Below are 24,506 nucleotides of genomic sequence, written 5' to 3'. Positions count from 1 at the left end.
TCCTTCCCTCCTCCTTTTCCTCTTCCTCCTTCCCTCCTCCTCTCTCTCTTCCTCCTTCCCTCCTCCTCCTCCTCTCTCTCTTCCTCCTTCCCTCCTCCTCTTCCTCCTTCCCTCCTCCTCTCTCTCTTCCTCCTTCCCTCCTCCTCCTCCTCTCTCTCTTCCTCCTTCCCTCCTCCTCTTCCTCCTTCCCTCCTCCTCTCTCTCTTCCTCCTTCCCTCCTCCTCCTCCTCTCTCCCTTCCTCCTTCCCTCCTCCTTTTCCTCTTCCTCCTTCCCTCCTCCTCTCTCTCTTCCTCCTACCCTCCTCCTCCTCCTCTCTCTCTTCCTCCTTCCCTCCTCCTCCTCCTCTCTCTCTTCCTCCTTCCCTCCTCCTCTTCCTCCTTCCCTCCTCCTCTCTCTCTTCCTCCTTCCCTCCTCCTCCTCCTCTCTCTCTTCCTCCTTCCCTCCTCCTCTTCCTCCTTCCCTCCTCCTCTCTCTCTTCCTCCTTCCCTCCCTCCTTCCTGCTGGCAGGTGAAGACAGCTGCCAGGGGGCACTTGGGTGGCTGAGAGGAGCCACACGGGAGGTTTCCAGGAGCTACGGGCAGCCCCGAGGCACTTGGAGCAGAAACATCTCTGCACAAGCTGGGCAAGACCCGGGGTGGGGGGGTGTGTGTGTGTGAGTAGCACTGCCTGACACCCGAGGGTAACAGGGAAGACGTGTAGCTGCTCAGCCGAACAACCCCTCCGCCTGATTTATTTGCACATTAAGCCCGTCTGTCGCCCACCCACCCACCCACCCACCCACGCGAGGCGCAAGGGGGGCTGGCAGCCCATCCCAAGGCACAAGGGCAGGCAGACTGCTGGGCGAGCTATTCCCAGCGCCTCGGGAGGAGGTCGCACGTGCCAAGGTAACAAAAATGACCTCCTAGAATGAGGTCTCCCGAGCCGTTTTGATACCTGTGAACTAAGATTATTAGAAAAAGAGCTACGTGTGGAATAGAATTATTAAGCTCAATTTAAGCCGTTTTAACCAATCGTGCTGCAGAGCAAACACTGAGCTTTTGAGGAATAATTAGAGTCACTGTAGGATAAGGAATTCGTAAATAATCTTACTTGAGACCGTTTGGCCTTGCAGCAGCAGGTGCAAGGACAAAGATAATGAAGCTGCAAATTAGCACCAAAACCAGAGCAGGCCGGCCTGGAAGGGAAAATCTACGTGACCCCGGGGCTGAGTTTGCGCAGCAGTAAGGGTCAGCTGGCCGACACAGTGAAGAAGACTACGAGCCTTCATCTAAAAAACCTCCGACAGCCACCTGAAGACTCCAACAGGCATGCTCAAGACACATTAATGTATGCTAAAGAGTTGCTGGAAAAGTTATGATTAAAATATGATTAAAATGTAATTAATACGTACGACTAAAGTAGCATAAATGCTTGCTGATTTTGTCTTCAAACACACACACACGAGGAGGAGCTCTCCCCCGTGTGTCCGGCGCTGCAATAAAGAATGCCTGCTTTCTGAAACTCCAAAATTGAGTTTTAGAGAATTAATTAATTATCGCTTTATGGTAACAATTGGACTTCTTGGTTTTTTACCATTGTTTTTGTTGGGTTTTTTTTGGTTTTTTTTTTTTTTTAGTCTGGAGTGCACTGGAGAGAGTCATTCCCCTCTGCTCCCATCAGCTCTGGCCCAGCGCCTCCAGCCAGCCCCCCCCCCAGCTAACGGGGGGCACGTTCAGCTGCGGTGGGTTTGCCCGCAGGAGGGAAACGGGGAGAGCTCTGCAGGGGGGAAAGGAATAAACACCTGCCCTGAATCCAAGGGGCACAGAGGGACGGCGGGCATCAAATGCAAGAAAGGAGGACAGGGTGAAAACTTTCCCTTACAGAAGCAGCAGTGGGGCAGATGGCTGGAGGAGGCTGCAAAATCCCCCCCCAAAAAATGGACAAATTTTGTATTTGTCCTTCAGATGGAAGCTGGTAATACAAAGTGTATAGTGCTGCAACAAAAACTAGGCCCAAAAAGTCTAAGAGAGTAACAAGAGGGCACTTCTGGTTTTGGTTCCTCCCCATGTGAATTGCTGAACAAAACGCAGGCGAGTGATCTCTAAGCGAGCCGTTACTTCATGAGATGAGTTTTTCCCAGGGCACAGACAGGCTACCTGACCCCGATTAGCTCTGCTCTTCAGGAAACACACCCCAACAGCTTCCCAACCTCCTTTCCTCCCAAGACCTACAGTCCTCCCCTTCAGCCTCTCGAACCTCCACGACTCCCCCAGGAGCTGATTGAACCCCCCAGGCCAGCAGAAACCCACCTGCCTCCCTTTTTTTGGGTTAGTTTTCTGCCAGGTTAGCTAACTGCACCGGGCCAGGCATCCTGCTGAGCGCCAGAGCTAACACAAGGTAAAGGGCAAGGCAGCCAGGAGCAGGGTGGGGAATCGCCCCGCTCGGGCACCGCTGAGCTGTAACATCAGCCCAGCCCATCCTGCAAAGTCACAGCTGTAATTAGCAGAAACTGAACTACTAAGAATTATGCTAAAATTAATTGAGGTCCACGATCTGATAGGAGGCTGTTTTGCCAATGGACGGGGTTACCACAAAGGACAGAGGCACCAAGCTAAACAAATGGGCTTATTTTACTTTAGTTTAAAGCAGCAGAAAGAATAAGCAAGGTAACGCACCTAGTCATTGCTACATAAAGCTGGCTATAGTGATTAAGAAAGATCCATCACCGATTGCCCTCCTACTTTACCATCAGCCAGACTTGTGCATCAGCTGGGGAGCCCCATCACAGCGAAGGATCCGAGAGCCTTTCCCAGAAATTGGGCAGTCCCACGCAGGGCGTCCGCTCGTAGGTGAGGTCTGCGTCTGTGCTGGGAGAGGGTCTGGCTTTTATACAGTTTAATAAAGAAATCCGTATGAGAAAATGCACAGGGGACATCTGGTAGATTGAGTTGCCTCATTCAGGCACGTCCAGATCTGGCCAGGATCCGGGCACATCCGAGGAGTTCCTGGTTTAATTTACATTTAAAATTTGTAGTTCCCTCCTGTTGTTTACTTACCGTTTTCAGGGGTTGGTCCCAGGGTTGCATTTCATGCTGATGAGATGCTGGTTGCTTCATGCTGCTGGTTGCTGGTCGGGGGATTCACTCAGAAGTCAACTTTGGTTTGAGGCCGATTGTTTGGGCCCTTTTTGTTTCAGGGCTCTACAGCAGTTACCTACAGGAAAGCTGCAAGTTAGTATTTAAGCAGTTTGAAAAGCTGAACAGAAACCATTCAAAGGCGAAGCCACAAGCAGCACATCAGAAACAAGAAGGTGAAGACAAGATCATCAGATAACTCTCTTTTTTTCCTATCCGAAGTCAACAGAAAGAATCTGTTCTGCTCTGAAGTCACCTGCTCGCAAGTCTGAGACTCGTGGGCCTGGGTCTAAGTCATTTACAGCACAACTACGGAACCCTGAAGTATTTTAAAGACAGCATTCCTGACAGAAATAAACCGTTCAGGAAACGCATGCTGCAGAAACTACGAACAGTATGGTTCTTCATTTTCACTCTGGCCAAAAAAGCATGGTTTTCAATGCCTTTTTTGTGGAAGTGGAGAGTTAGGTAACTATATGCTCTACAATAAAACCAGAAAAAAACTTCATTTACTATCAGTCAACAAAGAGTTCATACCTCAGTATGTCAGTGTAGAAATTCTGGTGGGAAAACGTGAAAGCTGAAGTGATTGCCAAGGTTAAATAGGTGGCTATAGAAGAGATATTATTTCCATGTGTATGGAGTATAAACCACTTCAAGTTACTATGTTCTGCAAGTTCTCTGTGTTACTGAAAAAGCCACTGTAAGAAAGTTTATGCTCTAAAGCTGCGCACTGGAATCCGCTGTACGTCCAGTCACAAGCACTCGGGTTGAGAATATATTCAGTATCTTCTGCCAGCACAAAAACAGGGAGTGTGAGAGGCAGGAGGTGTAAGTCAGAGGCCTGCACTAAGCACAACCAACATGTTGAAGAAAATGTTGTCAACGCCAAAGCCAGTATGGCAGGAGGCTGCTGCAGCCAGCCAGCCTGACCACTCTGCCAGCATTCACCGCTAGCACAGGTCCAGTTCCAAGTGGGACAGCTTGTCTGCAGCAGTTTGGTTGCATTTGCTTTTTGGTGCTTGTCATCATTGCAAAGTAAACAGCGGGACAGCCTTTTGCACTGCACCCGGGGGCTCCAGAGAGTAAAAATCCCTCACCTCCCTCCACTCCCTGGCAAAGCTCCTCCTCGTGCAGCCCAGGACACCACCAGCCTTCTCTGCACAGGGGCCACTGCTGGCTCACGGTCAGCTTGGTGCCCAGCAGGCTCTCAGGGTCTTTTCTGCCAAGCCTCTTTCCAGCTGGGCAGCCCCCAGCACATACTGGTGCGTGGGGATGTTCCTCCCCAGGTGCAGGACTTTGCATTTCCTCTCTTTGAACTGCTTGAGGTTCCCGTCAGCCCATTTCTCCAGCCTGTCAAAGTCCCTCTGGACGGCAGCGTCACCCACCGGGGTATCACCTCTCCATTTAAACCAAAACAGAAGTTTAGTCTAAAAGGCCACGAACATATCGGAGACGGTCTGTCTCAGAATTCTACCATCAGGCTTATTTCACTCGAGTGCAGCCCACAGATTCTCCTGCAGAGTTTGTGCGGATGCTCCGTAAGCACGAATCTACAGCAGAAGGTGAGAAGAAGGAAAGAGTTTCAGCTCTCTATCCCGACAACCCCCAGCAGAGAAGATCCCGGAGCTGATGCAGACCATGGCTTTGATTTCCCTTTAGATGAAAAAAACAAGCCAAACCAACACAGATCAGAACCTGACACTAGAGCCAGGTTACCCAGCTACCTCCTACGGCTACTCTCTGGCAAAACTACACTTTCATTCAAGAGGTGCAGCCCCTGTCTAACGTGGCAAAGCTAGCCAAACCTCCTGACGTCCGTTCTGAAATGATGCTCTTTTTTTACGTTGCTTGGTGTAGCTGGACACACTTTTACAAACAGCAACCTGACAAGCTGGGCTGCGGAAACATTTGCAACACGCGCAACAGGCGCAGGTTTTTGGTGACTCTCTCCTCCCAGGTGGAATATGCTCTCCACCACGCAAGGAAAACTGCCACGCCAGCAAAGCCTTACAACCACTGCTGCTCTAAAACTACACCCGACAGCTTGCTAGGCAGGAGGCACACACACAAAAAAAAAAGGATTAAATTCATTAAGAGTGCTAAGCAGCTAGACTGAACAGCGGAAACGCTGCCGGCACGTTACCCCGGCTTGAGTCCGGTGGTGGTGGCCATGCGAGGCCGCCTGCTGGTGCCATTCACGGTAGTCCTTGCCTTTGTTCTCAACTTATTCCCTTGCTCCGTTAACCTCTCAATCTGTGAGTAAATATCAGAAGGCACCAGCTTCAAACCGTCCACTCAAAACCCTTGCTGCTCCTCTTGTCTCATGTTGAGCCCACAAGGCTTCCTGGGTTTAAGTAGTAAGTCTATTACCTGGGGAGAGAGACTTACAGTCAAAATCTGTTACGAAAATATGAAAAAAACAAACAAACAAACCAAAAGTTACACTTAGAAAGGATAGAACCAATATGAAGACAGATAATGGCTGAGCATATTGGGGGGTGTAGTTATTCTGCCCTTACCATGCTTAGAAACTCATTCCCAGAGAGTCGCGTTTCCCAGGTAAATTTAATCATTATTTCCCTCTGCTTCTGCTATCCTCGTTAGATGGGGATTTGAAACGAACTTGTTGCATGAGCTGCTAAAACTAATGAGGTTTGTTTTCCTGTGTATTCATTTTCTTCCCTATCTCTCCTGCTCAATGCATCAAACTTGCCTGAAATTTGCCACATGGCTCAAAACTAACGAGGAGGGAGGCACAGGGGAAAGTAGTTCACAAACAAGTGGCAAATGGGATGAACCTTAGAAGGAAAACTAAAAATTCAATCCTCGGTGACATAGACCGTCTTCCAGAGCCCTTCCCAGCTACAGAGAAACACGTTAACCATTTTCAATTAGCAATGAGTTCCAACGTAAGAGACTCACAAGAAGAGGAGCGTAGGGGGAAAAAAGTAAATAAAAATGCTGACTTCCCACCTGACCCCTTTTCTCTTCCCAAAAGGAGAACAAAGAAGAGCACTACGAGGGATGAAACAGCTTGGCCAGTGGGATGGCAGAGCAGCCAGGTAGCTCAGGCAGCAAAAAGACACAGTTGGGTCCAGCTAGCACCCACACACTTCAGCCAACGTGCCCAGAGGGCTCACGTTAGGGGACCATCAAGGACGATTTTCAAATGACAATAAGCAAAAAAAGGTAGAAATGTACATAGAAAACTAAGACTTGATAATACCCAAACGAAGCGAGTCCATTACCTGTCCGTCATACATTTCCAGCGTACTGAAAGGAATCTGTAAAGACAAGAAGTAACTAGAATCATAGAACCAGAGAATACCGGGGTGGGAGGGACCTGAAGGACCATCTGGCTCAACCTTTCTCAGCAAAGCCACGAGATGGCCCAGCACCCTGTCCAGCTGAATCGTACCAACGTCCGATATCAGGGAACCCACCACTTCCCTGGGGAGATCATTCCAGTGGCTGAGCGCTCTCACTGTGGCAAATTTTCCTTTCGTGTCCAGTCGGAATGTCCCCAGAAGTAACTTGTACCCGTTAGCCCCTGTCTTTTCTGTGTGACTCCTTGGAAAGAGGGAGTCTCCACCTTCCTTGTGGTCACCCTTCAAATCCTGGAACCTGGTGATAAGGTCTCCCCTAAGCCTTCTCTTCTCAAGGCTGAACAATCCCAATTCTCTCAGCCTTTCCTCACCTGGCAGGCTGCCCAAGTCCTTTCATCATCATTGTGGCTCTTCCCCGGGCCCTCTCCAGCCTGCCCACATCTTTTTTTGCATAGCGGGGACCAAAACTGAACGCCGTATTCCAGGTGAGGCCTGACAGGGTCTGAGTAGAGCGGGATGATGACTTCTTTATCTCTGCTGGCGCTGCCCTTCTGGATGCAACCCAGCGTCCCGCTGGCTCTCTCTGCTGCTGCACCTCACTGTTCGCTCCTGTTGAGGCTCTTGTCCACCAGGACCCCCCAGGTCCCTTTCCACAGAGCCGCTCCCCAGCCAGGCAGATCCCGGTCTGTGCTGCACTCCTGGATTACGTTTTCCCAGGCGCAAGACTTTACGCTTGTCCTTGCCGAACTTCATCAGGTTCTTGGTTTGCCCACTCTTCCAGCCTAGCCAGGTCTTCTTCCCGCAGGGTGGCTCTCCCTTCCAGAGTGTCCACTCCCCCACTCAGTTTGGAACCAGCAGCAAAATTTCATCACCCGGATCGCTCCTGAAGATATCAAACAGCTCTTGGGCCCCAAATCAATCCCTGGGGGACGCCTCTTGTGACAGGTTGGCAGTTTGAAGGAGAGCTCTTCGCCACCAGCCCCTGGGTGCTGCCTGGCAGCCGCCTCCCCCCCCCGACTTGTCCAGGCTGTAACACATCCCCCTTTCTCTACAGGAGGAGGTTGTGGGGAACCGTATCACAACCCTTGGAGAAGCCCAAGGGGAACCACGTCCACCGCTCGTCCCACCTCAACCGAGCGGGTTGCTTCGTTGTGGAAGGCGGTCAGGTTTGTCAAGCCGGTCACGGGACACGTGTTTGACCACAGTCGTGGGACACACGTGCCCAAGGAGCCCGCGAGGGGAGGGAGTGGGTGGTTGTATTCCCCCCCCCCCCCCCCCCCCCAAGCCATAGGTGCCCGTGAAAACTGCTAGCAGACTGGAAGGGGGTGGGGGGGGTCTAGCCAGCGAGCGGGAGGAAAACCCGTCTCTGGGAAAACTGAGTGTCTCAGCCAGCGGCGAGGGAGGGAGCCCAGGGTGGGGGCACAGAGGGCAGCTGGGCTTTGAGGCCAACGCTGATTTTCCGGGGCTTCTGCGAAGGTGGGCGCGCGCGGGAGCCCACAGAGCGACAGCGCGGCCGCGGTGTCACTCCCGAGCTCGAATCGCAACAAGGAGGCTTCAACCTGCCGACTTCAAAAAGCAATCTGGTCAGTCAGTAGCCGTAAGACTATGGTTAAGAACTTAAAGTAAAAAGAAAGAGCCAGGACACGCTTTTTTTTTTTTTTTTCTCCTCTGTCCGAGAACCGTGCGTAATGGGAGTGACTCGACTTCGGATAGGGATTTCATTTCCACATTGGTACGGCAAGCGAGACGGGGAGGAGTGAGATTTCGCAGAAATGCCTTCACAAAGGGCATCCCTGCGTCGTTCCTGCTGGCACGCAGCGGGGGAGGCTGGCTTGGGAGGACAAAAGCACTTTCTTAAGGGGAAGTAACACAGGAGTAGATCGCAAGCAGCCCTCGGTGAGCGGGGCAGTGTTTTCGTACACAGAAGGCCCTGCCGCACGGGAGTGAAGCTTTGTGCTTCCAGCAGCGCTAGAATCCACTGGACCACCAGCGCGGAAGGAGGCTGGTGGAGTGGGAGCAGCCAGCAGCTACAAAAGCTGTACTGCGTGGCTGAAAACTTCAATCCTACCGTAGTGGAGAGGTGAGGCACCGTAAAGCTTCTGTACCCTCTAAAGCTGTAGGGGAGAAAGCATTCATTTTCCTTACTGAGGTGCTGGGCTTTCTCATGAATGCCCTGTGCAAGAATGACGAGAGGAAGCAGAAGAGAGATTGAAGGTCAGCTGGCTTTATGGGAGGTAAGGGAAGGTCAGAGGTTGAACAGTTGTGAAAAAAAAGAGAAAGTTTACTAAAGACTAACATTTTTGGTTCTCATGTAAGGGATCAATTAATTACACCTGTGACGAAGTATCATTTTAGGGTTGCTCTGTAAATCCAGCTGTACTACATCAACTTTGTTCCCCACATTATTTTATAGGATCCACTCTGTCTTGTACTGGAAGCTGCTCCACAGAGTCACAGCTCCTATTTTTCCGATTTGAGAGTAACCCAGTCTTTTAAAGCACAGCCTGGAAAGACCTTGGGAATAAATGACACTTTGCCCTAATCCCACCTGGCACTGCTTGTACTTTTCCCAATGCTGGGTGGCTTTGAAGAGCTTTTTGCACGGAACGGGCGCCGGGCCTCTGTCTGCTGCCTGGGACGCGTGCCCCCACTGACAGGTTAAGTTAGGAATCAAGATTTGCAAACGTGCTTGAAACCTGAGCTCTGGGATGATGGAAGTGTAGACAAAAACGAGGTGAGGCTTCCAACCAGTCAACTGATCAGTGCCAGTCATCTGCAGAACACAGACGTTAGTAATGGGAGATAAACTAAATGACCAGTCTACGACTGTATTAGCTACAACTGCTTGTGGTCGGCTCTTCGAATAAAATCTTACCTGGCCAGCACAGCTGTTGGATCCTGCTAAGATGAGCAAACCAATCTCATCCTTTCGGAAGCCTCTATGAGACCAGTGGGCTAGATGAAACGTAAAGGTTTTCTTGGGCCCTGGATTCCGAGGGTCACATATGCTTGTGCTGTTGGTGTGCACAAGAAACTTGCACGCTGCTTCCCCGCGCTCTCCTCCGTGTGCTGAAAATACAGTTGTAGCATCAAAAGGCAAGCAATCGGTCACCCAGGGATAGTTCCTGTCTCAGTCTGCATTTAAGCCAAGTTGAACAGCAAGGCACACCACAGCAAGGACTGCTGTGGGGTAAGCCTGCTCGTAACCTGTGCCAGGGGATACACAGCCAAGGAGTAAGCGACCTGCACCAACGGACACAGCGGTAACTCTAACTTGCATTTTTCCCTCTCCCTCACATACTGGTCATCCACACGGCAGAGTGCTTCGAAAAAACGCATTTTATTTTAGGAACAGCTTGAATTCAACAGGAACCACAGAACATGTATCTCCAAGCATATCCATGAGACTCGTTATCTGGATTACTTCGGTGGAGGGGAAAAGAAAAAAAAAAAAAGCATTCCTGGACTGGAAACCTGCAAGTTTTGCACAGAAGACAAAAGTACCAACAAAATAAGAACAAAATGCTACCTTCTGACTTGAGAGTCTATGATTTCATAGTATTTTCAGATTGGCCTAGACTAATAGGTGACAAGCACTGCCGCCCGTAGCTTGGTTTTTCCCCACCAGAAATCAACAGCTAAGCTATTTGTGATTAGTCACATGGGAACGGATGAAACTGCAGCAAAGGAACTTACTGTGCTGACAACCCTGAGAGTAGTCTTCCATGAGAGGAAGCGCTGGTGGGGGATGAAATTAGTTATCTCTGGCCGTATTTGCACACCGGGCGTGTACAGATAATAAAGCAAATAAGTCAGTGCAAAGCAGTTAATGCTTTAAGCACCAGGTGGCTATCAAAAGTAAAATAGATTTCATTCTCCTTCACATTATAACCTGGAATCAATACTTTCATCAGCCTTGGCTTCTAAACTTTTGAGGAAACAAGTCTTGTCTGTTAACCGTCTGAGGCAATTCAGGGAAACATTCCTACTGAAATATTTATTTTTCTTGACAAATCCCCTTCTAACAACAGCTCTTAATCTTATTAATATTCGCTCTCCCCTCACTAATATCTCATACTATGTGTTCCCTGAAAATAAAACCTGCTGTTACATCTGGTTTTGTTCTGAAAGGTGAGAGGCTGCAATGTTCTCTGGGGTTACAGCCCCCCCAGGGACAGATGCACAGTTCAGCTTCAGCGTTCAGCGGTCTGACATTAGACCAAAAGCACACGCGCCAAAACACGCTTGAGAAATTCTAGATTTACTTTAGGGTGGGAAAAAAAAAAAAAAAATACCCACCCCTCAAGCAATTTAAATTTCCTAAAGGAAAACTTCCCAGTTGCTCTCTCCAGTGATGAACCGGACCGTGCAGCCCCTCGGAAATTCTCATGCTCCCCAAGAGGATCGCTGCTCTATGCCCCTACAGCCGTCTGCTCCCAATCACCCCTCTTTCTTTCACAGACCCCCCCATGCCCTTCTCCGGCACCAGGAATATTATCTTCCTCTCAGATACGTGTGAAAACACCAGCAATTCTCTGCTGAGACTCTCAGCCTGCTCAGCCACCAAGCCCCAACCCATTTTAACCTTTGAAGAGGCAGTCTCCTTCCCAGCTCACCCTCGCTGCTCAGCACTGCCCCTGCACTAGATCTTTCTCACCCTCGGTGAAATCAGCTTTCCCACTGTATCCTTCACCCACTTGTAGCAAGCCTACACAAACACCACCTAACTAAAACCTGTTTCCTCCACTTTGTCATAAACCCATCCTTGAGCTGCCATCCTGATGCTTTTGGCTAGCTGCTTCTCCTTTACTCGGGCTCTAAACAGAAATTCCCAGTGCCTGGTTTTGCTTCCATTTCCTCCTACGTCCTTCAACTTGCTGAAATCCCATCCCTTGCTGCACGCTATGCTTTCACTCCTTTTCAAACTGCTCCCTCAGGAAGATGGTCAGCACCCAAGAACTATGCACTGAATCTAAGTAACTGGGGGAAAAAAAAAAAAAAAAAAAAAGAGGAAAACAATTTAACATATAATTGGATTAAAACTCCTTTGAAGTAAAAAATTACTAAACTATTACAAGCCTCTAGGAAGTAGCTGAATCTCATGCCAATTTTCTCGTTATCGCTACTGCTTTCTTTTTTTCCTCCAAAGCACTGCCAAATGAGGATAATTCAGCTGAGATGGTTATAAAATAGAAGCTAAAAATTACTACAAATTATTCATAAAATTAGCTAGTATGATGTTTTCATTTGTTCTGATTTTCATACCAAAAAATATACTGTCAGTATAAAGGACAGAAACATGGCAAAACCCTATACAGCAACCTTCACTAGCATTTCATCAGTCAATTCTATTTGATCAGGAATCAGATAAATACTCTTGTGCACTGCACAAAATATATGTTCAGCTCTGACATCCGTTTTCTATTCCAGTTTTCAAAGTTTGATCTTTTACCCCACTTTCTGAGCTATTCACTGCATTTCTGTACCAAGCGAATTTAAAAAAATACTGCTTGAACTCCTCCCCCATTTCCTCTCTGACCATATTTCTATTCCAGCTCAAGTACAAAATATTCAGAGTAAATAATTACCAACCTGACTGAAAGGTCCCACTCGAACTGCCACTTTCACACTGTCAACATTTGATGGTTTTTTCAAGCTTTCATTCAGTCACGAGTACTTCCAAGGAGAAAAATATCAAAGTGCATGCAACCGCTTCTCTCGAATGACCTGTTCTGAGATAAGAAAAACCACGGGCCCAGAAGAAACTTCTTTTACCAGCTTAATTACATTCACCTGTTATTTACAAGGTATTAGTTAACCAGGAAATTATTTCTTAGAGTAACTTTAGTGGTTTTTACTAATGGAAAAGTTTAATGTCAGATTCCACCGTTCTGTAGTCTTCAACGTTGCATCCATACATAAATTAACATACATAAAAATAATCCATTGTCTAAAAGACTGCACATCAAAATAGTACTTCCATGTCTGCTTTTAAAAGAATAGATTTTTGAATCTATTTTTACAAATTGAAGCTTTGTAGGGAACATTTACTCCACAGCCCCAGATTATGAATGACATAATTGTTCAAACATATGGTTTGCAACTAAGATTTCTGTACATTTTTGTACCTTTTTCAGACTATTACGTTCGCTTTACCATCAGGTTTCCAGTGCCGTGATATGCAGGCTTCAAATATTGCAAAATATGTTTACAGACAATAATTCCTTCAATTATAGTAGCATTCCTATTAACTTTATGAAAATACTTTCGCTTTAAATTCCCAAGTATGCAGGTAGTATCCCTTTCAATCTGATATGCTACTGCAAGCATCAAACCTTCTATACAGTTAATTTTTTGCTGATAACAAATTGTAAAAAATAGTAAATCATCCGAGATGTGATCTAGTTTTATGAACTAAAGAGCAGCTTTCCCAAAGTTTAAGACAAATACAAAAAAAAAAAAAATTATATATATTGCACAGCTTAAAATACAATTGTTTACATTCTGACTTCAATACAGTACAACTTAACCGTGAATGTAAGGAATTACCAGTTTGTATTGTGAGCCCAATTATTTGTGCCAGAAGGTCAAACATAATTTATAAAATTTAAATGAGTATGTTTAAAATGTTTACTTGTTAAAAGAAGCTCTATGCAAACTTTTAAAAAGCTTAAAAAGCTTTTGACCTCACTTTTGAGGGTCAGCAATTCTTGCAAACCAACATTAAAATTTCTGAATGGTACAGATGATTGAACCCACTATTCCCTCAAAAAGCTATCAGACAGTAAGCAGATTGTGAAGCATACATTTTTATTTAACATTCCTAAAATAAGCTGTATTTACATATTATATAAATGTATGAAGTCTCAATATAAAATAGAAAACTGCATTGACTGAGGAAATCACACTCCATACGGAGTTACTTACTGAAGACCATTTGCTTATGAAATTTTACAATAATTTATATAAATTATCTCTTCCAAATTAATGATTTTTTTTCTTTTTATTAATCCACATAATTTTGATGACTTTACAAACAGTGGTGTACATTATAAACTTAAAAAACAGTTACAGCATCTTCCGGCGCACAACTGGCTTTGGAAAATTAGACAGTCTTTTTTTGTTCTTTCGTAGAGTCTTCTCTGCTGCGTCTGTGGTTTCTTTCTGTTTGCTTTTTGTTCCATCCACTGGACTTCCAAAAGGAGAGATGAATTTAATCTCCACCGGTGGAGGTGACCAAGAACCTTCTTTCTTTGTGGTTCTGAAAAGAAAGAGAAGTATCAGATTGATGGTTTTTTTTTATCAACAGTATTTAGTAGAGGAAAAAACCCCAGGGAATTAAAAAAAAATCAATGCCAAAGAATTATTTACAGGCTTCTTTGTAGATAGGATCAAGGCAGAAAAGGTACATAAATACACTTCCTTGTGCTTTCATCCCTTAACAGACAGTACCAAGTATTCTCAGTCACTATTCATAGGAGCTTTTAGAGCGCCCACCCCCCCCTCCTCCAGCTTTTGAGAGGCAAATGTCCTCTAAACCGTTTTCCACAAGGAACCAGAAAACATGCCCAGCAACAAGAAGTTCTCTGCAATCGTTGTCTGACCCCCTCCTGCCTTGTATGGGGAACTAAAGACTGTAAGAGTGTGGGTTCATAAGGTGGAATAAGACAATGCAAGAGCGCACCAGCACTGCACAGAGTAGCACCCCCTTGCCCTTTTCTATCCCTCCCTCTTCTGTTTCCAGTTAGAAAACTAAACCATTAAGTGGGGAAAAAGGTGCCGATTAGAGCAGCAGGTTGGACAGGCTATAAAGTCAGAGCACAACCGCGGAGCCAGGCGAGGAAGAAGAAGTTAGGAGGCTAACAGCTGAAGCACTACCACAATAAAGGAATGCAAATACGTGTTCAAACATAATTTCATACTTGCTTGCTTTCTTCATTTTTGATTTTGCAGTTCTACCCCTCTTCAATTTTTGCTTTCCCACAGACTCTATGGATTGGGTATCCTCTTCCTCTTTAGTTGGAAGCTCCTATGTTAAGGCAACAGCAACGTTATTCATGCACAAGTTCATACACAGAATACAAAATAATGTTTCTTTCATGAAGAAGTCATGCCAAACTTATTTCCAGAAGTATTACGGTTTCTCTCCGCAAAAAACAAACTTTCCATCTCAATCGTACCATCCTAAAAGGTCAATTACTCTAATTAGCAGATAACACACCAAGTAAGTTCAAAGAAAGCCACTGCGCCTTTTATTATAGGCAAAGCAATACTTATTAATTCTTGACTTACATAGATTCAGATTTGACTTTTGTAGCTAGTTTTCACGAAAGAAAAATAAATAAATTGCTTAGCTGATTAATTTAAAGCTCTTTTAAGATATACTTTCAAGGGAAAAGGAAAGGCATTGCAAAGTCCGATTTGAAAAAGCGCTACAGAGCAAAAATCAGGAACACGAGACAACTACAATTTTTACTTACTGGTTCTTTCACAATTCGGGAAATGCTAGATACATTTTTTCTCCTTGACCTCAAAAGAGGGGGTGAAAAGACAAATTGAGAAGACAAGTCCGGGTCTAAATCCTTAAGCTGCACAGGATGGTCTGCTTTTCCAGCTAAAATGACAATGCATTATTAACGCGCATGTATATTATACCTAAAGAACAGTGAAGTTAAATTAGAGCTGACAATCAAAAGCACAATAGCTTCCCAAAGTAAAAGGTCCAATTAAGTTTATATACACTCGGTGTGGAGGTAATTTTCACCCAGTGACTGCCTCTCGGGATCCATTATTTTTTAAAGTAATTTGTGGAACAAAAATAAACCAGTGTAGTGATTTCACCTGCACTTAAGTAACCAAAGATACAATCCTCAAGAGGCATCAACGGTCCTTACACATCTCAAAATTATTATTATTTTTTTTTATCACGTACTCTAATAAAAAGAAGCCTATGCACAGTAACTTCCCTAGCATATGGCCATGAGGGAAAAAAAAAAAAAAATAAAATCACACAATTAATTAAACAGCTGTATAGTTTGTTGCAAGATGCAGCTCATTTTAAGTTAAAAACAGGACAGAACTTGGAAGCATGTCTCCTTTATGTCCCCACTGGGGGCAAAGGATGGCAATCATATATATATAAAATATATATCTATAAAACATATATAAGCATATATCATATATATAAACATATATATAACAGATACCCTTCGGTTTTGGAAACTGATAGAGGGCAAGCTCAACAAAAATTCAGCGTAAATTTCATTTCACTCAGAGCAGTCTCCTCTTCTGTTTCCACCACAACTAGCCACCCAGTCATACAGAGCTCAGAAAAAAAGATGAATTGCCTCTAGCAGTATTTTTCATTTTGCAGGGTTACATTCTTTCCAATACTTAAAGCTGTCCTCACGGTCTCTTTTCTGTGGTTTGCAAAAGAGCAAGACGCCCTGTTTCGTGTATAAACACAGCGCACCTACCTTTGAATTTCTTTGTCAGCTTTGTGAGAGGAGGAGAGAAAAGGAAGGCCTCGTTTTCCTCAACAGACAGTTTCCGATGCACGGCAGTTCTGCAGGATCTGGTTCTTGTAACGTGATCTGTTAAAGCTCTTGATCCTTCATCACGTCCTGACAGGTCTGTCTCTTCAAGCAGCAAAGGACTGCCATCAGGTCCTCGGCAGAAGGCCTCCTCCCCTGTGCTCTCCTTCAGTAACAACCGTCTCTTTCTGCCCCCACGGCCTCTCCTCACTGTGCTCCCAGGTGTGGCTGATTCCTCATTCGGCAGTGGAAGCTCTTGTTCATGAGTATCTGTTTTTTCTTGCTTGGCTTGTGGAACTCCTCTTCTTCTTCTTCCCTTAGGAGTGTCAAGGATTTCCACTTCCCCACCCGCATGGATGCCTTCCTGAGCAGAGGCAGATTCTTTGCCTTCCAAGAAACTTTGTGCCCCCTTCCTCGCACTTCTTCTAGGAGTGACAGGAAGTTTAAATCCTGCCTGAGGAAGCGATGATTTAGACAGATCAAGGTCGGAATTCTCTGAAACTTCTGATGAACTCATCTTTCTCCTTCTGCCTCTTTTAGTTGGCACAGGTAAGAGCAGCTGGTCTCCAGGCTGCCCCTCTTGATCCTTGACAATACTTTCAGTAAATTCTAAATTAACGTGCTTCAGTTTTCTTGCACTTCTGCTGGGACTGGCTGCCTTTTTAATCTTCTGATCAGCGGCACTCTGGCCAGCTTCTTGACCTCCTGCTGAACATTTTCTTCCTCTAGTCCTTTTGGGAGGAGCAGAAGCAATAATGCTACCTTCAGCAGGAGAACTTTCCTTGTCAGCCTCTTGCAAGACTTCGGACGCAGCTTCCTTTGCTCTCCTTAATCCTCTTCTTGGAGTGACAGCTGCGGGCAGCCTGCTGACAGGCAACGCTTGTCCATCAGAATGGCTGCTTTCTACCTTTTCTGAACTAGTGAGTTTAGGCTTCCTACCTCTCCTAGGAGTAACAGGCACCACAGGTATTTGCTCACCTTGAGTACTTCCTTCTGTTTGAAGACTAGAAGTCTCAGGCGCTTCCTTTGTTCGCCTGGTACTTCTCCTAGGAGTAACAGGCATCGCAGGTATTTGTTCATCTTGAGTATTTCCTTCTGTTTGAAGACTGGGAGTCTCAGGCGCTTCTTTTGTTCGCTTGGTACCTCTCCCAGGAGACAGTCCAAACAGAACTGGTTTGTCTTTCTGCAGCAGCTGCTGAGTGCCTGCCGAGGGAACACCCAGACTTCCACTCAGCTGTCCCCTTGCGCGTGTCCTAGGAGTGATGACATACTCTACCTGATGCATCCTGCTTTCATCTTCCACTCCTGGCACAGTTGTTAAGGGAGCTCTTCCCTTCCGGAACCTAGTGACCTTTTTACCTATGGTCTCATTAATAGATTGTTCTACAACTTCAGATGTAAATTCTTTACTTCTTGTGTCTTTGATTACATCCAGTAAGTTCTCAGCAATAGCTACCTTAATGGGTTCAGGCACATACGGGAACGACTCCGCAATATTTTGAGATTCCTGATCACTAGTTACAGTGGACACTGAGTTTGTAACATGTTCTTGGGTTTCAGTATTTCCTAAACTGGTCACAGGTTTTTCCTCTGTTGTTGTGCCTGCTGCTTTAGAAGCATCTACTGACGTAGGGTCTCCCATCTCTGCTTCGCCTTCTTCTCCTTCCAAGACTAAAGTAAAATTGCTTGGAGATATAAAGAGCTCTCCATCTCCCTCAGCTGCATCACATTCGCCATCATCACTAGCTGGCAAATCATGTGCAAATTGTTGCTCTAAAGAAGCATAGCTGTATTGAAGATTGCCTGATGGGTGGAATTCACTACACAGCGATGTTTCAGGTGCCGCTTCTGAGGTTGCCACCTTACCCACACTATCTTCAATAACCTAAAAGTAAAAAACGTCTGTTAATGCATTATTAATTACCAGACTGATTTCAAGCTGAGATTGGTGAAACTGAGGACAGTGAAATGCTGCAAGTGAGAAACAATCAATCTACTCTCTTACTACAGATAAAAGTTTATGCGTTTAAGGGACAGAGAGCAGAATATTCCATTTATGCAATGACATGTGCTTCAGTTCTGCTATTTCTGTTCCTGGATAATGATTTGCCACCACCTGTGAACAACGTGAGCAGTTTTACAATACAAGCTGCACACCCAACCAGCAGCAGTCGCCACGCTGCAGAACTTTCTGGACTGACCACAAATCCACAGCACAGAGTGACCGACTCTGCACCTAACAGGGTAAGTACAATTACATCCCCAAAGTTTAAAGTTCCTGTCGTGATAGTTGTGACTGCAACGCTTGGCCAAACTGGCCAGGTGTCACATCTGACAGCTCGACACCGCACCTTAGGGAATCACTTGGATGGCAGGAGACAACACATGCATTCTGAATATTGCCATCTCATGTTTTGTAGTTCCCTCTACTGAGCAATTATTCTTTCCTTCCTTCAAGATCCACAGGAGATACTCAAGCTTTCACGTGGAGAACAAAGAAGTAGTATCTGTTATGTATTCCAAGTGACTCAGGTGGTCAGGGTAATTTAATCAACGTGTAAAGATCTTTGCCCAGCCCTCTAATTTGCAGTGCCAGCCAACGAAGGCAGAAGGGAGAAACCGCTCAACAGGAGTCTCCACAGAATCTGCTTGTTTTCTCGCCTCCTGCCTTGTCAAAAGTTGCTAAGGCATCATATGATAGCAACATGCCACGCTTCCTAACTAAATTCAAAAAATACTGGTCTGCCTAAACTTTCTTTCTGTGCTTACAGATCTACAAACAAGAAAGCAGTAAGTAGTTTGCCCTAAATTCAGTGAAGGTAGACCAGGCAAAAAGAGATGTTTACATATAAATCAGTCAGAACCAGTTGTGACGGAAGCAGAAAAAGCGTCACTGCACTGCTACATGAATGACTGCAGCAGCTTTGTAACCGTCTCGTGTACCTGCTCCTTCCTTCCCATCACAGGTTTTTCATTTACTCCCATAAGTGATTTATGTGTTCCCAAATCTATAATCCTCTTCTCCACGGTGTTGTCCTAAGTCCCAAAGCCCAAATGAGCTAAATAATTGCCTGCCTATCTAACTTCATCTGCAATCTGAGACACTGAAAAACATTATCCGTTACTTAAGAGCAATCCATTTTTAGTACGCCTACCTTTTAGTTTGCATTTCACTCTAACTATTACTAATTCTTGTGAGTATAATCCCACAGGGAACTGGCAGTATGCCCTATCTGGTACTCAGAGGACATCCACAATGAATCCAAGTAACTCATCAGCCCCAGTAGAGGTAAGAATGATGGTGGGAAAACTTGGGACAACTGGAGAATCTCTGGTTCTAATTTTCAGTCCATGTGAACAACCTTTTCAAATTTGTATTTTACAAAGTTCAGACGTTAAAAAACCTCACATTTTTACAAACAAAAAAAAGTAGTTTTAGATAGCTGGAAATACATTGACACTGAAATTAACTCATTACTGGGAATTCTCTTTATGGTAATAAGGAACAAAGAGCAAAGGACCTAAGCAACTAAATCATTCTGAAAATGAGTTTGGTTCCCACATCATTTTGTCAGTTGATAAATGTCCTCCAGCATCAAAAAGCTGTGCTCCATAACCTTTCTTATTGTCATAAAAAAAAGTTTTCACATTAAAGTCAAATAAGAAAAGTTTAAGTTCTAGTAAACCAAATGAATGCAGTTCTTTTGAAAAATAGTTTAGGCATTTTTTTTTTGTACTACTGGAGCTCTCAAAGGTCCAAGTCTTGACAGGTTCTGTTCCACGTTCTAGGTACAGCAAATGCATAGGAGAAAAACGTATGTGCCCTTACGTAGTGAGGCTTTAAATTGTGGTGACCAGCTAAAGAAACGGAGGTGGCTTTGTGTGCCTTCTAATTGTCTGTAAAACACGACTGTCCCAAATTTGCAGTGCTTTCTATTTTGTAGAAAATGGGAAAGTAGCTTGCTTACGTTAATTTCCTCAGTTTTAGGAAGACTGTTAGAAACCATTATTTCTTCCTGTGGAAAGGGAACATTTTCTTCAACTTCAGCTGCTTCCAGGTTACATTCTTCAGGCAAATCCACGTGCTTCCCCTCAAGGCGATTTTCTGAATGAGTACTGACCACATCCTCACTGTCAAGGATACTTATCACACCTGGAAGAGATTTATGTAATTTTCACTTAAGCACTATAGAAATGACACAGGTTTACACAACAGAAGTAACAAAGGGAGCAGGAGCCAACAAGTACAGTTCTCCATTCTGTCACATATATTGGGCTTTCTCCAAAAATTAGAAGCTGAAACTATAATGCTGATTTTGGCTGCGATAGAGTTCATTTTCTTCGCAGCACGTGGTATGAGGCTACGTTTTGGATCTGTGCTGAAAACAGTGTTGATAATTCAAGGATGTTTTTATTACTGCTGAAGAGTGCTTCCACAGAGTCAAGGCCTTTTCTGCTCCTCAGCCCACCCACAAGAATTTGGGAGGGGACACAGGTGGGATATCTGACCCCAGCGGGTCCAGGGGATAGTCCATACCATATGATGTCATGGTCAGCATATAAAGCTGGGGGAAGGAGGAAAAAGGGGGGGACGTTCAGAGTGATGGAACATGAAAATAGCACAAATCAAGCACACAACTTAGTAGTGGTGTACAAGATTACAATAAATACTGAGCCCTCCTTCTAATATTTTAAATTCTACTGCTTTTCTCAATATCTTTATCAAGAACACAGAAGAGAATCAGAGAATCATTTAGGTTAGAAAACACCTTTATGATCATCGAGTCCAACCGTTAACTGAGCACTGCCAAGTCCACCACTAAACAATGTCTCTAAGCACCATGCCTAGATGTCCTTTAAGTATCTTCAGGGATGGTGACTCAACCCCTTCCCAGTGCTCGACAACCCTGTTGGTGAAGAAATTTTTCCTAACATCCAACCTAAACCTCCCCTGGCACAACCTGAGGCCGCTTCCTCTGGTCCTATCACTCATTACCTGAGAGAAGAGACCGACCCCCACCTCACCACCACCTCCTTTCGGGAAGCCGGAGAGAGCGATAAGGTCTCCCTTCAGCCTCCTTTTCTCCAGGCTAAACAACCCCGGTTCCCTCAACCGCCCCTCCTAAGACTTGTTCTCCAGAACCCTCACCAGCTTCGGTGCCCTCCTCCGGACACGCTCCAGCACCTCAGTGCCTTCCCTGCAGTGAGGGGCCCAAAACTGAACCCGGTATTCAAGGTGTGGCCTCACCGGGGCTGAGTACCCGGGGGGATGATCCCTGCCCTGCTCCTGCTGGCCACACTATCGCTGATGCAAGCCAGGATGCTCTTGGCCACCTGGCCACACTATCACTGATGCAAGCCAGGATGCTCTTGGCCACCTGGCCACACTATCACTGATGCAAGCCAGGATGCTCTTGGCCACCTGGCCACACTATCGCTGATGCAAGCCAGGATGCTCTTGGCCACCTGGCCACACTATCACTGATGCAAGCCAGGATGCTCTTGGCCACCTGGCCACACTGCTGCCTCACATTCAGCCCGCTGCCGACCAACCCCCCCCGGCTCCTTGTCCTCCAGGCACCTCCCCAGCCACTCTTCCCCAAGTCTGTAGCCTTGCGTGGGGTTGTGGTGACCCGAGCGCAGGACCCGGCACTTGGCCTGTTCCATCTCCTACAACCGGCCCCAGCCCACCCACCCGGCCTGCCCAGATCCCTCTGTAGAGCCTTCCTACCCTCGAGCGGATCAACGCTCCCGCCCAACTTGCTGTCTGCAAATTTCCTGAGGGTGCAATCGATCCCCTTGTCCAGATCACTGATAAAGATATTAAACAGAACTGGCCCCGATTCTCAGCCCTGGGATACACCACTTGTGATCGGCCACCAAATGGATTTAACTCCATTCATCACAACCCTTTGGGCTTGGCCATCCAGCCAGTTTTTTATTCAGTAAAAAGGTACACCCATCCAAGCCATGAGCAGTCAGTTTCTCCAGGAGAATGCTGTAGCAGACAGTGTCAAAGGCATTACTGAAGTCTAGGTAGACAACATCCACAGCATTTTCCCTACCCACAAAGCAGATCACCCTGTCACAGAAGGCAATCGGATTAGTCAAGCAGGACCTGCCTGTCATAAAACCGTGCTGACTGGCCCTGATCACCTGGGTTGTCCTCTACATGCTGCGTGATGGCCCTCAAGGTGATCTACTCCATAACCTTCCCTGGTGCTGAGGTCAGGTTGAGAGGCCTGTAGTTCCCCAGATCCTCCCTCTGGACTTTCTTCTAGATGGGTGTCACATTTGCTACCTTCTAGTCAACTGGGACCTTCCCGATTAGCCACGACTGCTGATAAATGATTGAAAGTGGCTTGGGGAGCACTGCTGCCAGCTCTCCTCAGTCCCCTTGGGTGGATCCCACCTGGCTTCATAGAGTTGTGCGTGTCTGAGTGGTGAAGCAGGTTGCTAACCCTTTCCCCTTGGATTATGGGGGCTTCATCCTGCTTCCCGTCCCCGTCTTCCAGCTCAGGGGGCTGGGTACCCAGAGAACAACTGGTCTTACTGTTAAAAAGTGAGGCAAAGAAGGCAATAAGTACCTCGGCCTTCTCCTCATCTTTTGTCACCACGTCTCCCCTTAAACAGGAACCTTCACTATGCATTTTTACAAGGACCTTCTTTGAGGACGGTATTCTCCCCGCAGTTCAGTGCAAGTCAGCAGTAGCAAGCTGCTACTCCTCCAGTCTGAGACACCTGTAGTGCTATGGCAAACTACACATTTTACTTCAGGAGGTCAGCTACCTTAGCTCACATAACATCTCCAACATACCGTACATACAGTCACTGTCTGCCTCCAGGGATCCAGCAAGCTGTGCGCTTGTTGCAACTGGTATGGCTTTTTCTTCCGAGGAAGAGGATGTTTTGCACTCCTGGTGGTTCGTTTCACTTCATGAACAGAAAGAGAGAAATTGATCATAAAGCTTCACAGCAAACCCTGAAGAGCTCCACAAATTACTTTCTCACTGTAAAATCTTCAAGTTTCGAAACAGGAGAAATTAAGGAAAATTAGAAATCCGTTCACCAACATATCTACGTGGAATTTGTGACTCATTTGATGCAATGAATCAAGTACTTAACGTTATTCCCAGCTATCTAATGCTATATAATAACAACCTAAGAACGGAGTTCTATTAAAGAATAACACATTATTTGTCTTCTGTCTTCATCACTAAGCAGCTGCAGCTTTCCGAGTACCTGGTGAGAAAACTGCTTCCCTTTCCATAAGCAAATAGGTGCTGAGTACGCACAGAAAATAAAAATTAAGCGTATGAAATACTGCCAGAAAGCATTCAACTCCCAAAATAAACCTGCTGAAGTTACAGGAGTCTCAGGTGTCACTTGTAGCTACACGATTTTCAGGCAAAAGCAGGCCTTAGGTTCACAGTCCCTACTTAGTAACCCTCAAAGTGTAAAAAGGTTTATATAGCCTGTTGAATAAAGTCTTTATCACCACACTTTGGGGTCTGCAGTGATTGGAGAAAAAAAGTTCAACTTGACAGCTAGTCAATCTGACTTATATTCACACCAAATTAGTTCTGCTCATAGATGGAAAGGAAGAGAAAAGCCGTTAGGTTTAAGAGCACAGGAAAGAATCAATGCCAGGTCAAAATCACAGTTTCCAAACACAGGAATGCCAGCAGTTACATGCTGTGTGAACCCAAAGATGTATCTATTTTACAAACTCACCCTTCACTTGCAGTCCCCAAACTAGCAGCCTCAGCTGCTTTAAATGCCAATTTACCATCCTCAGGAAGGGTAAGCCACTCAGCATTTGACTCTCCCACAAATCCTACAAAAAAAAATGACAGAGGGGTGACTTCCCTGTTGCACTTAACATCACTCCTTTTAAAACGCTCGTTTAAAAAAATGGTTTTGAAAGTGAGCCTCTATGCATTTCACCTAGGATAGTGATCTAACAAAATAGTGCTACCAAGACTTCAAATACACAGGTCTGAATTCTTCCCAGTAAAACAAGAAGTTTGGTGCATAATTTCCAGCAAGAAAGAAAGAAAAAAAAAGAAACAAAAAAAACCCACACAAACAAAAAGACCAAACCCCAAACCAATCCAAACAAACAACACAAAACCCACACCACTAATATTTTGTGTCCAAACTAGATTTGATATGTTACTGGCCTAACACATGAAAACTTCAGAAAACATGCCTGCTCCTTAAAACTGGGGAAAAACTTTTCTCATTTCTCGTCGGACATTTACCTCACTCCAGCAATGCTTCTTTCCTTGCTTGACTCCATTTCCCCTCTTCTACAAGAATGCATCTAAGGTCTTTTCTTGTCCTGTTCTCTAGCCATTGACTAGTGGGGTTGAAACCCAACTGCTTGCTAACTTGGTGTTATCTCAACAGGTTCAATTTTAAACAAATCCTCCTTTTCTTCTTTGTTTCTACCGTCTGCCGTCTCCAGATCCAGCAATGCCCTTGGCAGATGGTGTGCAGGACTGGGATAATTTTGCTAGCTCAGACC

At 45.6% G+C, this 24,506-nt stretch overlaps 1 protein-coding gene across 4 annotated transcripts in view; it reads right to left on the bottom strand.

Moving 5' to 3' along the window:
* Nucleotides 1-12,282: 12,282 nt before the first annotated feature.
* Nucleotides 12,283-24,506, bottom strand: part of LOC104356809 (protein ELYS) — a 50,223-nt gene continuing 37,999 nt past the window's right edge. For 3 of the 4 annotated variants that reach the window (XM_042789550.1, XM_042789551.1, XM_042789549.1), the window contains 7 exons: nucleotides 23,711-23,813; nucleotides 22,794-22,909; nucleotides 19,945-20,129; nucleotides 15,920-17,861; nucleotides 14,924-15,057; nucleotides 14,366-14,472; nucleotides 12,283-13,704 (listed from right to left, as the gene is read on the bottom strand). In XM_042789550.1, the coding sequence (XP_042645484.1) occupies nucleotides 13,512-13,704; nucleotides 14,366-14,472; nucleotides 14,924-15,057; nucleotides 15,920-17,861; nucleotides 19,945-20,129; nucleotides 22,794-22,909; nucleotides 23,711-23,813 (2,780 nt within the window). In that variant the 3' untranslated portion in view covers nucleotides 12,283-13,511. The remainder of the gene's footprint in view (nucleotides 13,705-14,365; nucleotides 14,473-14,923; nucleotides 15,058-15,919; nucleotides 17,862-19,944; nucleotides 20,130-22,793; nucleotides 22,910-23,710; nucleotides 23,814-24,506) is intronic. The other variant, XM_042789552.1, reaches the window with a different exon arrangement.

This window comes from Tyto alba, unplaced genomic scaffold (genome assembly GCF_018691265.1).
Source record: "Tyto alba isolate M040663 unplaced genomic scaffold, T.alba_DEE_v4.0 Super-Scaffold_16, whole genome shotgun sequence".
Classification (NCBI taxonomy): Eukaryota; Metazoa; Chordata; class Aves; order Strigiformes; family Tytonidae; genus Tyto; species Tyto alba.
The sequence above is the reverse complement of the archived record's forward strand: the minus strand, read 5'-3'. Positions and strand labels throughout refer to the sequence as shown.